The sequence below is a fragment of the Olea europaea genome, unplaced genomic scaffold, assembly GCF_002742605.1.
Source record: "Olea europaea var. sylvestris unplaced genomic scaffold, O_europaea_v1 scaffold2335, whole genome shotgun sequence".
Classification (NCBI taxonomy): domain Eukaryota; kingdom Viridiplantae; phylum Streptophyta; class Magnoliopsida; order Lamiales; family Oleaceae; genus Olea; species Olea europaea.
Window position 1 is genome coordinate 157,028 of NW_019241461.1, and position 15,118 is coordinate 172,145.

General features: G+C 34.1%; 2 protein-coding genes across 4 annotated transcripts; both read right to left on the reverse strand.

Annotated features, from left to right (window-relative positions):
* Positions 1 to 1,452: 1,452 nt before the first annotated feature.
* Positions 1,453 to 6,795, reverse strand: LOC111381595 (protein CNGC15b-like). The gene is made up of 8 exons (XM_023005391.1): positions 6,568 to 6,795; positions 5,558 to 5,629; positions 4,775 to 5,321; positions 4,369 to 4,581; positions 3,268 to 3,560; positions 2,913 to 3,024; positions 2,387 to 2,623; positions 1,453 to 2,294 (listed from the first exon to the last, which is right to left on the reverse strand). Exons 2-8 carry the CDS (start codon positions 5,593 to 5,595, stop codon positions 1,599 to 1,601), a joined length of 2,136 nt encoding a protein of 711 aa, XP_022861159.1. The 5' UTR covers positions 5,596 to 5,629; positions 6,568 to 6,795; the 3' UTR covers positions 1,453 to 1,598.
* Positions 6,796 to 6,939: 144 nt separating this feature from the next.
* On the reverse strand, positions 6,940 to 9,539 carry LOC111381596 (29 kDa ribonucleoprotein A, chloroplastic-like). 3 transcript variants are annotated; one of them, XM_023005392.1, is made up of 5 exons: positions 9,055 to 9,539; positions 8,509 to 8,610; positions 7,961 to 8,313; positions 7,383 to 7,480; positions 6,940 to 7,260 (listed from the first exon to the last, which is right to left on the reverse strand). In XM_023005392.1, exons 1-4 carry the CDS (start codon positions 9,430 to 9,432, stop codon positions 7,411 to 7,413), a joined length of 903 nt encoding a protein of 300 aa, XP_022861160.1. In that variant the 5' UTR covers positions 9,433 to 9,539; the 3' UTR covers positions 6,940 to 7,260; positions 7,383 to 7,410. The 3 variants fall into 3 exon arrangements, with proteins under 3 accessions (XP_022861160.1, XP_022861161.1, XP_022861162.1); XM_023005393.1 differs by having other exon boundaries at positions 6,940 to 7,229; positions 8,008 to 8,313; positions 9,055 to 9,536; XM_023005394.1 differs by having other exon boundaries at positions 8,008 to 8,313; positions 9,055 to 9,536.
* Between the last annotated feature and the right edge of the window lie 5,579 nt (positions 9,540 to 15,118).

The window sequence follows — 15,118 nt, forward strand, 5'->3', positions numbered from 1 at the left end:
TAAGAAGTAATCTGAACGACAAATGCTTACAATTGTGGAAAGCAGAGAAAGTTATGAATCGCCATTACCTTTTGAATCAAAGTGACTACAAGTCAAATATTAAGAAGCGATCCCAAGTTTATTGTGCACAAGACTATCAGCTACTCATTGCTGTACATGATAATATCAAAACATAATTTACACTAATCTGTAACATCCAATTAAACTTAATCCACTTACTGTGCCATTCAAAGACTAGTAAATCAGCTAATTTTCTCCTACATGTGCATTATTTCCTGTTTAGTGCATGTAATTTTGTTACATAATGTGATTTGCCTCACTTATTTTGATTTTCTACTGTAACCAACTTTGGAATTTTAGCTAAAAATGAAAGGTACAATATCATGTGATAGTCACTATCCATGATAGATGTCTTAATTTAAATGGAAAAAATGCACATGCAACTATTTTGTAGTCATTATGTGGGTTGAGAAAGAATAGAGTAACTATTAAAGTGAACAACTCGTTCTAATAGAAAAGTCTTATGTCTTGAAATTAATTCATCAAGTTGACGATAAAATTCATGGATGTTCTATTGAACATCATGCGCTTGTTACACAAAAGAGTGATCGAATTTTAAAATTTGTATTTTCAAATCAGTTAACATTTTAGAAAGATGTATTACATTAGTTCTTCTTAAAGCATGTTTAGCAAAAGTTAAATTATAATTTAAACTGGTCAAATATACTTTTTGTTTGCACATTTTGTAGAATCCACAATTTATTATTCCCAAATTCTGTAAAATTTACTATTTATAAGCATTTAAAAATACTACCAAGCAAGCACTGATTAAGACAGGACTCTATTACTCAATAGGAACCATTTGAGCACTATATGGGCTATGCACATGGTCTGTATAAAGACTGTCTAAAAGAAAATTAGAATGTGGAGTGGTGGAAGACTTTCAAACTTCTCAAAAAAGAAGTGGATCCTTTTTAAGCGAAGATATGCAAAACTTGTATTTCTATTATTTTGAATCAGATTTTTTCAGTTACAATCCAAAAAGAGTGGGCTCCAAACTGATGCAACCCATGAGGAGTTATAGTACATGGGCCTTGAGATCAAACTAAGGCTCAACATAAACTTTAGCTCAACACTTGCTTCCTTTACCTAAAATTTCACTTTACAAAATATGTCATGTCGCAGTTCTTTAAACATAAGCTAAGCATTAGCGTTTAGAGGATCATTTTTTCGGAAAAATAACTTTTTAGCAAAAGAAAATGAAACCCAAAACGAATCTTGTTCATACGCACATTTTATCATTTTCTCAGGATTTAGAAGAGATTGTTTAGGAAAGTTGTGTGTGATTTTTAGGACCAATTTTGTAGGTCATTTGAGAAGTAAAAAGTTTCTTTTGAATATATTTGAATAATATTCTGAAACTAATTTGTCATGCTAGAAGAGTTTTTAAAATAAGTTGATATAAGAGAACTTATTAGTTAAACTCTTCTACAAGAAACAGAAGTTCTATCAAATAGGCCCTTAGTTAACTAACATAATCCTTTCCTTACATTACAATTTTGTTTACATTAAATCTGATATTTCCAAACTGCTAACTTTTACCTATCATCATCAACTGGAAAATCAGGTTCCACTGGCTTTTGTAACTTCCAGAGTAGGTCCAGTTGTGAACTATTCCTCAGGCTGCTGGCTCTTCTATTACTATTTGCTAATCTTACAGCACACATTGCAAAATCCGACGCCCTCGGGGGCAGCGACGTGCTTCGTCCAGTCGCTAATTCACGCGCTACAGCACACTCCCGAGCCTTCAACGCAGCCGCCTCTCTCTTTCTTTTGTATCGAAACCAAGCTGCTTGGATAAAGCATGCTGCCCAAGTCCTCCATTGGTGGGAATGGAACCTGAATTTATGCTTCAGTTGCTTGCTGTGCAGCTTATGGAATTGTGATGCAACGAACTTCACATCTTCTGAAACAAGTGCAAAGGCTTCAACCTCAGTAATCGCTGTCACCGTGCGTGTAGATGAAGGGAGGAGGATACTCGGGCGCGGGTAAAGAGCCCACGTCAGAAGTTCTTCGCCACAAAAGTCCCCAGACCCGAGTCTACAAGAATTAAAAAATCCGGTTCGACCTCCATCAGTTGTATAAGAATCTAGGTGCCCTCGTAATATAAAGAGCATTTCAATCACAGGGTCTCCTTCCCTCACTAGGCGAGTTCCAGGAGTGCACAAAACAGGCTTCAAACGTTCACAGATTGCGTCTAGCGTGCATTCATCCATCTCATCAAAAAGGGGAACCTATTTTACATATTGTACGCACATAATAACATATCACAAAATAATTTTCTTGCGAAAAAACTCTGATGCAAAAGGAAGAAAGTGGGACTCACTCTTCGAACTAGATCAAGACAAAGATGGTGCTTGATATCTCTTCGGAGGTCAAGAGGAAGTCCTTTGAGAATAGCTTCCTCATCGACTCCTCTTGTTGTAACCCATGTGTACAGTTCAAACTTGCGTACTCTCTCCTTCAAGTCGTGAGGAAGCTGCCGGTGATGCATCCATTGTTCTGTATCAGTTCTTCGAACTCTCCACTCTTCAAGTCGTGAAGTAGTAGATTGGAGGTAGGTCTGTTCAATGGAAACAAGTACAAAAGCTTTCAACACCATATGTTAAACCATCTCGTCTAAACGTTCAAGTTGTTAACATCACATGCCCCTGCTTGGAAGCATGATTCGTTTACTCATACAAAATTTGATCCTAGAACTTTTGCCTATTCTAATAGTATGTTGAATTATCTTATCTAAAAGCTTACGCCGGTTGAAAGGGGATGAGTTATTTATTTAAATCATGTTTTCAATACTGCTCCTTAAATCTAACAAAAAATAAAAGGCGAAAGACAAAAGCGCCAAGGCTTACTTGCATATTCCCTATGAGCAATGCAAAAAGCACCAAGCCCAGAATGGCAATGACAATGGCGAAATCTATTTCTCCAACATAGGTGCTCGTCATGAGATTCTGTCCAATGGAGCTGCAAAAATCAATTTTGAAACAAAATGAGTTAATTTGCAAAATTACAAAGCAGAAGTTCATTTTAACATAAATATACCAAGTGTAATTTAAATTTATCATTTTTGTGGCGTGTGCTGATGTGATTATTATCCTGCATTGCAATTTTTTTGAAAGATCTTGAGCAAAAAGTGTCGCTCAAAAGTTTTATGCTCTTAAGATTAAAACACAGGATATCATAGATGTCATGGACTTTGCAACTTACCTCAGATTTCTCAATCCCCACCAGAGACAATAGGTGTACTTATTAAGGAAGCTTGACATTGTAACTCCATAGGTCAATGCATCACCATAAATTCCGAAGTTGTAGAAATCGCTCTTAGGATCACACAGTTTGGAGATATTGCTTGTTATAAACCACGCTATCCGATTAGAATCAACACTTGTTCGACAGTCAAAATAATAATATTGGCATTTTGGTTTCTGAAGATCACAAACCATTTTCCAGCACTCCTCTTGACGCTCGATTGCTAGCAGATACCAGCACGAACCAATGAGCTTCAAAGAACAGAGAAAAACTTGATCACCCGAGGATTTTTACCCAGAAGAAAGTTAATTAAACAATGCAACACAGACAGATGTTACAGATTGAACTCGATTTCCTAGTTTAAAAAGCAATATTAATAAGAACAGAGGACTAATAGTGGTTGAGAGTTAATGCGAGGGCTGCGTCCACTTGCCGTATACGTTTTCACCGTAACGGAGAAAAAAAAATGCAGGGTTTTCACCCACTTCTTTGACACAAAATAATAATAATAATAATAATAATAATAATAAGGTCCCGTTTGAAAGTGATTTTGAGAATTGATTTTTTGACTGTTAGGAGAAAAGTGGGGGCCATTTGTGAGAGAAGAAGTCAAAATTTACGATCGGAATATTAAAATAACGGTTAAAAAATCAATTTTTGGGGTGAAAAATCACTCCCAAACGGGGCCTAAATAAAATAAAAAAATACCCGCCTAAAAGTCCTTTTTATGCAGGATATTAGGGCAGCGTGATACAAATATGAATACCCAATATATCCTTGAGGTCCACAATTGAGAGGAGCAATATAATTAGGCTCCACACAATCATACTAACAATAGAGTATCAGCAACTGACTTCATCCTCTATAACAATTCGTTATAAGATTCAATAATAAGCTTCAGACAAGCAATTTGCTAAGAAATATATTTCCAGCCATACAGTTACTATATCCCGTTAGAAAATTGTCGAAAGTTATCAACTAAAAATTATTCAGCATGTAGAAAAATGAATCCCAGCTTCTTATTTTTACAAATGAAGAATTTTAAGCAAGCAAACTTACATGGCTTGCCAGCATAAAGAGCATAAGATTATAAGCTGCACCAGCCCATGCAGCTTCCACAATAACCCCCACAGTGCTGATGATATTAGATGAAAGGGGGAAAATAAGATACAGTCTCAAGAGGAACTGAAAAAGGACGATAAGGCGCAGGGCCTGTTTTCCAGTAATCGCATTTGAACCCCTCAAAGATGGGATTGCAGCCCAAATCAACACCTGAGAATTGACATTGTCATCAGCTATTAAAAATAAATTATTGTTGATATGTGCAAATATTTGATAAATTGATAATGCACAAAGCAGAATATCACGAGAAGATAATTGCAGGTGCATGGGCAAATTTATTCAAATATCACCATTTTCTGGAGACTCAGAAAGGGCTGTTTAACAAGGATGGTGCTTATAGTACCTGTGGAAGGGGTAGAGCTGCCAATATGTCGAGCCAAAAGTCTTTACGAAGATATCTTGAAGCAATCTTTGAAGAATCAATAACCAGTTCTCCCCTCCCAATTACACGAGAAGAAGGCGCAACAAAAGCTGTTCTAAACCGTACAAAAATCTGAATCATATAAAGAGCATCAACTACTGAACGAATGATGGTGAGATCTATCTCTAGGGGAATGCTTACTTGCAGGCACATGTCCTCCTTAACACTCGGCAAGTAAAAAAATAGGGGGTCGACAAAAAGGGAAATGAGACATGAGATTAGAAAACATTTATTCCATTGGCTTAGAAAAGGTCCTCGTGGATCTAATATCTTCTTCTGCACTATCTCGTAGTCTTCGGAGAATACCCTTGAAAGTTTTTTATTCTGAAATGGCTTGTTTCTTGAACAAATCTCGGTATTCTTTGGGATTGACTTGAGCATTTCTTTCCCCCTTTTCGTAGTGGTGAAGATCATGAAATTTCCATTTCTTGATGCTGCAGATTCTTCGGTTTCTAGGTCATCTTGGAATCTGACAACCAATACATACTTGGTTAATTGTGGACTTGAAGAGGGAAGGACACAAATTAAACTTTCAAATAACATGTGCAACTTGTTCTTGTTGTCCTACCATGCCAACCACTTCACTTATATTATCCATTTATTACTTTCAGCAACGTTTTGTAGAGAGGATCAGATAGCATCACGAAAAAAAAAAGGCTAAATTTAGCAACTGATGCAAAAACAAGACATGGATAATTGGACAACCTTACAGATTTGGAACAGGCAAAGCTCAAGGAGCCCATTATCGACTGCTGACGCTATAAATGTTGAGTTATCCTGCAAAACATTGACATAAGCAAGTTAGCAATATTGCTGCAATGGATCCCATGCATCAGTAGAATTCAGAATCCTATTACACCAAAACGAGTTCATATCATCTAAATATTCTCAGGGAAGTGAAAGAAATCAAAACTCATCAAAAGACTGAGTCGTCATCTCTTTGAACATTAATGGAATATGTCAACCTTCTCATATAACAATAAATTTGTTACAGAGGGGCCACATATATTCATTTTGTTTACTCATAACACTTAGAAATGAACTATAATGTAGAGAATAAAGCAGGACTAAAAAATAAACCTCGCTGATCTTATGTGACCAGCTGTTGCATTCTTGGATGCAATTCAAATTTTTCAAAATGTGATTATAGTTTGCAGCGTCTGAGAATCGAAGGGCTTTTGACATATTTAATTTGCATGGTAATATTACAAGAACTACAAAAGATGGCATAAATCAAAAGTGGGCAGTTTGTGCTCTTTTCTGTTTGTTGTTTGAGCACAAATCCCTCCTTATCTTGACTGGAACACAGTTCTTGTTTTGTCTTCTTGTATTATCTGTGCAAATGTTACAGCATAATATTGACAATGGGACTGGAATATCTGAATATTTATTTATTTATTTATTTTTGGTAAGATTATACTAAGTGCTTGTTTGATATAAATTTTAAGCCAGTTAAAATCAATTTTTTTGACCTTTATTTCACCATTTTAACCGTCATTTTTAAACTTTTCTCTCACAGATAAAACTCACTTTATTACTGATAATCAAAAAATCAATTACCGAAATCTCTATCAAACAAGTAATAAGAAAAAAGTAAAGACAGAAAATAGGATCCTGTCCCAGGAATCTCGAGTCAACGTAGAAAAGTAATTTGAATGTGTATAATTTTATTGACTAATTACGTTTTCAGCCTTCATTACGTCAAATTTGCATACCAGAATTGATGCATTGTCATCACCAAAAGCTTGTAGACTCGTATTCGATTCAAATCTTGCGTCAGTTATTCCCAATTCACTATAAGCTTATGTCTTCATTTTTGACCGACCCTGCGTTTGTCTACTCATCAAAAAATTAAAATATAGCAGTAAAATTGGTATCAGCCGGGACTCGGCTGGGCTCAGCCCGGATTCTGTCAAACCTGTGCCACGCAATTTATCTCTAGTTATAGCCAGTGCTCGGAGAAAATCACTCAACAGGAAATCGAGCAATGTTAAGGTTCGATGTGTTGTGAGAATAAATAAAGCTGAATAAACTATTAAGCTCGGCACATTAACTTCCACATGGTACTCAAGATTTTGTCAACAGAATTAAAACAAAAACCTGCATAATCATTTTATTATCATAAAATTTTTCATATGACATACAGCTGAAAGCCAAATGGTCAAAAGATAGCGTACTCCGCCAAAAGTAACAGCCAGGATTACAAATTGGTATATTTCCCAGAGGACATTCAGAACATGCATTGTGATCTCAATACACTATCTGTCTGGTTAGTATAGACGTGTGTCGGATCCAAAGTTGCAACTTGAGTCCATGTATAAAGTTCTTCCAATCAAAATTGGCTTCAGTTCCAGGTTCACACGTCACGCATATACCTCTGATAACAGAAATATATAGGAAAGAAAAAACTGAGATATAGTTAGGCCTTGCAGATTCAAATAGTAAGCTTGAGAGCATTTAAGCTGGCTGATAGTACCAAGATCAATAGGTGAACATGGAATAAACAATTTCAAACAAGTTAATTACATACCCTGAGCTTTTATCCATTCATGAAAATTTCAGCAATTAAAACTGACGCCTTGGACGAGCCTCAGCAGGGCTAACTCGAATTGACCTTCCATCAAGGTCCTGCAAAATGAAATTTCAGGGTCGTTTTTTGATAAAAAATTAGAATCAACAACATGGTACCTATAAGGTATATAACACATATTTCTTAAACACAATAATATAACATTGCTGCCCAAGGTATAAAGATACTTGATAAGTAGATATTGTTATTACATTTAAATTAATTTCTTTTTAGTTGCAAAATTGAGGTGTCTCCCAGCATATGCATGTCTACAGGCATGTTTTCAATATTTATTGTTAATCCATAACCCTGGCCTCTTCAGTTCCAAGGCTTCTTCCATTTTCAGGCAAGATACGACCTTGTAGTACTCTCAACCATCCATGTCATAGTGACCCACAATTCCTTGCTAAACCACAACAGTATAATGTCTGGTTCGGTGGGTTTACAATTTAAACATCAGGCTTAACAGGGTTTAGTAACTATTATTTTAAAACGTGTATAAACATACATTTCAGAATGACAAATTTATGCATGCTTACATATGTAAATAAAGGTGCAAGTAATATCGCCTCAAGAATAAATGTACCATGCCATTCAACGATTCAACAGCATTGTAGACCTCATCAGCAGAACTGTAAGTCACGAACCCAAAACCCCTTGATCTACCACTCTCTCTGTCATAAACCACCTTGGCCTCCATAACCTTTCCTTGCTCACTGAACAAGGTTTCAAGAGCAAGATTGTCAACTCCCCATGCAAGGTTCCCCACATAAACTCTGTTGCCACTATCGGAACTTGTTCCTGATCCTCCCCTGGGTCCTCCGAATGAAGAATTTTCCCTCTTAGGAGGTGGTGGTCCATTATTCACTCTCAGTTGTCTGCCCTCAAATTCCTGATAAACAAAGCAATTCTTGAATTTTACGCTCAGTTTGAATAAACAAGCTCAAGACTTGATGCAAAAGTAGCATAACGGGTATTATTATCACAATTAAAAAATTTAAAATAGAGATACAACTTCACATGTATACAATCTATAGAAGCCTATGCATTTCTGTACCCTTAAGTACCATAAATGCTGGAAACTTACATATCCATTGAATTGTTGAGCAGCACTTGCAGCTTCCTCTGCGGTTGACATTGTAACGAAACCAAACCCTCTACTTCTCCCTGTAAGCTTGTCATAGATAACCTGAAAATTTCACTACTTAGCTAACAATCCATCATCACAAAAGGAAAACAAGCAACCTAGATGAACAGGTAAAATAAGTAGCCTTGTTCAAATATAAGAACATTTACATGCATAGTATGTACATAACCCAATCGATACACAACCACAGGGCCTTGATAAGCATACATCTATCCCATTTAATATACAAAGTAACTGAAAATTCTACACAGGTGTAAAGTCAGAAAATCAATAAGCTTAACGTGAACAAAATCCTCACTTCATGAAACCCCATCCCTAATCTATTTGCAATTACCAAAAATTCAAGGTAACATTGTATTTTCAAATAGAATAATAAAAAAACAAAGACAAAAACCCAAAAAAGGAACCATTTTCCCTTACAGAATACTTTACCATCATAAAAGCTGGGTGTATATTAAAAGAACATAAGAAGAGATGTAAAATTACCTCAACCATCTCAACATTTCCGGCTTGTTCAAACAAGCCTGCAAGAGCAGCACTGTCAACATTGAAAGGCAAGTTTCCCACGAAAAGCTTAAGGTCAGGCGAAAAGCTGGGGTCCTCTGGGCTAGAAAAATCAAAGCCCTCATTCTCTTCTCCCGCTTCTTCTTCCAACTCGTCCAACGCAGAAGATACAGCAACTTTTCTCGTAAATTTAGAAGTGGTCTCACCATTACAATTTCTAGAGGAAATCGATATGGTAAGTTTTGGAAGAGGTTTAAGAGAAGAGGGAGTAAAGTTTGGGAAAGAATAAGCCGTGGATGAGTGACGGTACAGAGAGAGGGTTTGAGGGATAAGCTGAAGAGACGAGGCAGAGGCAGCCATTGTTGTGGTTGTGGTTGTGGTTGTGCTGAACGAGGATAAGGTTTTGCTCTGTCTTTTCTCTTCTCGAAATAGGGTTTTGAAGAGATTCAAGGAGCGACGAGTGAAGAGATATTTCAGAAAAAATGTGCGGATATTAATCGGATAAGGGCTTAGGGCATGTTTGTTTTTCTCATCCCCACTTGCCCGCTCTCTTATTGGCTAAGGCCGAACAAAACTCCATAATCGAATTGAATCGAATCGAACGGTTCTTTTCAAGTTAAATATCCAAACAAATATTTAAATCGAGCATCGATAGAATTGGTTCTCGGTTATTGGTTCTAGACAAAGAGTCGAATCTTCCTTTTTTCTTAATTTATTTATTTTAAATAAGTCAAATTATTTTTTAATTAAATTTGTTAACTAATCAATTTAGTTTAAACCCAAAATATGATTTAAATTATTTCTAATTTTAAGAGCCCAATTAATTAAATTGACCTAAATTTTACCAAAATCTATTTTTCTATCGTGGTGCCATTTTTATAGTTCTGAAAAAAATAAAATTGGAAGCTCGGCTACACCTCACTCCATTGCTATGAGCTCGCTACTTTATTTTTATGTGATTTTAACAATCAAATTTATGAATAACTCAACAAAGAGAAGCGCAAAATACACATAATATTTGACTACGTTATTTTGTAATCGCTAAAATTGAACATATCATTAATTGAATTGTGCAACGTTATTGCAAATATTAAAAATATTTAATTATTGTATGTAACAAAATACAGTTGAACTGAATTGAACAAAATTCGGATAGTTCCATAATAAATTTGGACTTGACGGTTTCATTTACTAAATATTCGAAAATTTAGGATTGGACCATCTCTAGACTTACTATTGGCCATTTAACCCCATTTAATTAAATAAAATATTTATACTTTTATTTTTATGTATTTTAATTAAAATGGTATTTAAAAAATACAAAACAATATTACAAAATAAATAATTAATTAAATCAGTTAATAAATGATAATTTTTCTAATCTTGCCTCTCAAAAATTTCTAACTATGCAAAAATGGTAATGACGCCACAACCTCACCGTTGCTACAAGTGTCTCATTTTATTGAGTGGAGATGGAGTGAACATATAAATTAAGGGCCGTCTGGGAATTATTTTTCACCCCCAAAAAATTAATTTTTTTACTGTTATTTCACTATTTCAACCATAAATTTTGACTTCTTTTCTCACAGGTGACCGCCTTTTTTTTTCTAACGGTCAAAAAATCAATTCTCGAAATCGCTCCCAAATGAGGCCTAAGACGTTGCCTAGCTACGGAAGTCATTACCATATCATTTTCATTTTTATTTTCCCTTTCGATATGTTATTATTAGTGAGGTGCCAGTAGGTTTGGGTACGGTTTGATTTGGGTTGTTTTCGACTCCAACCCAAAATCAAAACCAGATTAGTTGGTTTAGGCAAATTTCAAATCAAATCAATCCATTATAGCTCTTAAACCGAACAAAACCAAATTAAATTTTTAGGCACACTTAAATTACAAGAACTAAAATAACTAAATAATTTTATATTATAAGAACTATTGATTAATAAATAAAATCGGATTAATAGAGTTGGATCAGTAGAAAACTTAAAAAATTTATTGCTTCTTTATGTATTATGTAATCCAACCACTTGAATATGAAAAAAAAATGGTAAGTATAACATAATAAGCTTGTGAAAGAAAATTGCACATGCTATTATTTATCGGCAATATCATAAATTGGAGGAAATCGAGATATAGTTATGAGATTAGAGTTTATCTTTTAATTTTTATTTTTCTTAAATTAAAAAAAAAAGTAAACACATAAGTGTGTTAGGTTGGTTCGATTCGGTTAACCAATGATTTGAGATTTTAAACGATAATTAAACCGACTTACCATGTTTTTGTTTAAAAAAAACCAAATCAAACCAATTACTTACGTCGAACCAACCCAAATCGACCCGAGTCAGTTCGATTTAATTAATTTGTTCGATTTTTCAATTTTTTTGCCCAGACCTAAGTGCTAGCACCCCCTATATCAACCCTATCGTTTGTTTATGATCATCAAATAATATGCTGTTACAAATAATCTTCATTGTGTACCTTAGAATTAAAACATAGTTAAATCAACGGTTAAGTTCATGTAGAAATATGGGTAGCATTGAGCCAAATTTAGTAGAAAGAAGAAAGGTAGTGAGATTTTTATGATAATTGGGAGGAAAGTGCTCCCCTTTCAGAGAATTTATTCTAAATCCCGACCTTTAATTTTGCCTTGACTTAAGGCAATTTTTTTAGAGAGTTGAAGTTTAGATATTAGATTTTTAATCCTTTCTTAGATTCGTACTTTGTGACATTTGTCAAGCAATTCATTGCTTGCACTCGTGAGTTTATTGTACTGAACTCTACATTGATTTGTCATATTTTACACTAACATTTTTGCACATATTCGAGAACTAAGCCCTTCGAACCTTTTGGTTAGGTGGTCGAAGTCTTTGATTGCATTTTTAGCCAGCTGTTAGGAATCTACATATTTTCGTGCTAAATCATGCTTCAGCCGACCGAGACATATTTTGCTTCAATTAAGCCTTAGTGGTCGAAATGCGAATATTCATAAACACATAAGCATACAATGAGTGACTGACATGAAGTCCTCATGAACAGTAATTATTTCTACACGTAACACTACATATTGTAACATCTAAAGAATTCCAATCAATTTTGTTAATAGACAGACTACAAATGCATGCATACTTGTTCCATTATTGGTGCTTCGGTGAGGTGTGCGTAAAGATGGTAGCTGTCGAGGTAGGTCCAAAATCCTCTAGTCTACTTCCTTGGGAATTTGTTAAAAACTCGTACTCAAATCATCATTAATATTAGGAGTAATTGCAATAGAATTTTCAAACCTTTGAAATACTAGCAAAATTTTCCCGAAGTTTTGACTTGTTGCAGTCATCACACCCAACATTTCCAAACGTTGCATCTGAGACTCTTTTGAACGGTTTTCATCCAAAATTTCGTCAGTTGAACAAAAAAATGATTTTGACCATATTTTAACAATTTATAAAGGAGTAGAATGGTAACTTTACGTTAAAATCAGAAATCAAAAAATAAAATTGGTCTTCATCTTCCCTAACCCATCCCAAATCCACCCCACCTCCACAACAAACCAAGAAACCTATGGATCGGAGAATGCTTTCTGTAATCTGATTCTCCTATAATGTGGAACTCATATTGGTAGATTCAGTGAATATAAAGAAGTTGCCAATTAGAATGATGACACGATGGCTTAGGACACAAGTCTATGATCAAGGTGTCATTATGATCGGTCGTAATCGAACTCACAAACCAAACAACCAACCAAATTTTCTCAATTGGGCGGTGACTCATATCCCTAGGTCGAACTTTTAGCTTGAGATTACTAGGACGACAAACATTACTCCATATATAAAGGGCAAAGGAGAAAGGTCTGAATTGACATTTTTTCTGTACAATTAAGAAATTAAAATTTTAGCATTATAACACTCTTAATTTAATTTAGAATACGAGGCCAGTCTTAAGCAGAATACGTCTGCCACCGTCCACAGACCACAGTTGCCAAGAACGTGTACATCTCTCTCTCAACAATGCAAATCAATAGAGTACAATGTAAGCGTTTTTGTTAGTAATAACTAGTAAGTGAAATTCTTAGCCCCTATTTACTTGTAAGTAAACTATGTAATTCAATTTAATTATCATTTCTTAAGCCCTTGTTTGAGCCCCATTTTTGTCAAGAAAATGCATTTTTGAATAATTTAATGATGTGAAATGTGTGGTTAAAAAATAAGGAAAAGTTTTAGATTTTTGTGTAATATTATTTTATTAAAAAATGTGTGATTGAAATGATGTCAAAATACTGTTTAAAAATGTATTTTTTCAAAAAAATGGGGCTCAAACAAGAGCTAAGTCATAAATTGATGAATGAATAATACTACATATAGCCATCCCACATGGCATATTTTATACTTTTGAATTATATTAAACTTAAATTAGTAGTAACGTTGTTCATCTAGCCACTCAAAAACCCTCAATACATAATACTTTTGAAATTGCATGTTAGTCCCTCATTTATGAGAATTGCAAATTGGTCCAGAACTTGCAAAAATTGCAACAATGCTTATAAACCTCTACTAATAACTTAAAAAGTCTTCCTCAAAATTATACTTCTAGTCACAAATAAATTGATCTTTTGATTTTCGCTAGTGGATGAGATCATGAACAAGTAATAAATTAGTGAATAGAGTGTCGAACAAACGAGGACTATGTGTTCAAACAAGTTAAAATTAAATACAACTTTAATCGAATAGTAACCAAGTTTTGTGATTTTTATACTAATCCTTAAATTATCAATTAAACTAGTGAAAGCAAGTAAATGTGTTTTTCAAATACGTGAGATGCATTGTTGAAATGTCAAATCCCCTTATTATTCCATTTTTAGTGCAACAATTAAAGTGATAATTTGAAATCATTCATATTAGTCAATGTTCATAATTTAATTAACAGCCCCTCTCAATAGCGATTAAATCAATTCCGCTTCTGTTTCTTGATAAAAGATGTAAACATGATAAATACACTAATAAGTGCTAGAACGCCCATTGAAACCGTATAAAACATAGAGTTATATCACCATCATCTATCGAACTTTAAAATATTTATTATGTTGTGCTTAAACTTTATTGTCTATCTCAATAACAATAAAATCCACTAATAATTCAATTGGTAATCAAACAATTGAAACAAACAATACAAAAAATAATAATATCCACAAATCAAACCAAATTAAAATCAAAATAATTAATTAAAAGCTAAAAATATTATAACAATGGTTCATCTCGTCCTAACAATGTATAAAACTAGTCTAACATATGGAAATTACAAGAAGTCATTTAAATTAAAAGACATAACTCGAATTTTTGATAAATTGAGAAAATGAAGATGAGTCTTGAAATCTTGAGTATCTTCAATGGTTTCTTGATGTATCTCCATTTGCGCCTTCTCTTCTTTGCTCAAACGTTGTATTTTGTCATTTTTTGCCCTTTTTCGTTTCTTTCTTTCAATTTCGTTTTCAATTATTGAGTTTTATTTAATAATCGAAATATACAATAAATTAGGTCATAATTGCTTAAAAGACTTATTAAATGTCAATATTTTTAGGTCCAAATAAGTTTATAAAATACACTTATCATAAATAAACGTGTATTTTTTTCCTCAATTGCAGTTTAATCATTAAACTTTTCAAATATTGTAGTTGAGTTCCAAATTGCATGTTCCATCATCAACTAACTCATATTTCGCTAGTAAATTGAATGGATGATGGTACTCTACATTCATAATATTTATGCCACTTAATTCATTATTTTGCTATCCTTGAAAGTGTTTTATAGAATTTTAATGTGTGTTTTGATGTTGCATTATAGGTTGATGAAGTTGAAAGAAATAAGCAAACCTTGAAAAAATTGCAGAATGGGCCAAATTGTAAGTGATCCAAAGTTTGGGAACTAAAATGTAAATAATCAAAATTTCTGTCGAACCTCGTAATGAAGATCCGAGAGTGGTAGGAGTAGACTAGATGAAGAAAGACATCAAAGGGATCAAATGTAGCCAAATTATGATCACATATCAACTTCCAAC

What these genes read in the sequence shown, in the direction of transcription:
- LOC111381595 (XM_023005391.1), bottom strand. Translation starts at nt 5,595, where the DNA reads ATGGGCTCCTTGAGCTTTGCCTGTTCCAAATCTGTAAG. An exon ending in TGCTCATAGGGAATATGCAA is followed by an intron (nt 2,624 to 2,912) that starts GTAAGCCTTGGC and finishes TCCATTGAACAG; the next exon opens with ACCTACCTCCAATCTACTAC. An exon ending in GTCTTGATCTAGTTCGAAGA is followed by an intron (nt 2,295 to 2,386) that starts GTGAGTCCCACT and finishes TATGTAAAATAG; the next exon opens with GTTCCCCTTTTTGATGAGAT.
- LOC111381596 (XM_023005392.1), bottom strand. Translation starts at nt 9,432, where the DNA reads ATGGCTGCCTCTGCCTCGTCTCTTCAGCTTATCCCTCAAACCCTCTCT. An exon ending in CTCAACAATTCAATGGATAT is followed by an intron (nt 8,314 to 8,508) that starts GTAAGTTTCCAG and finishes TTTGTTTATCAG; the next exon opens with GAATTTGAGGGCAGACAACT. An exon ending in TTGCACCTTTATTTACATAT is followed by an intron (nt 7,481 to 7,960) that starts GTAAGCATGCAT and finishes TTCATTTTGCAG; the next exon opens with GACCTTGATGGAAGGTCAAT.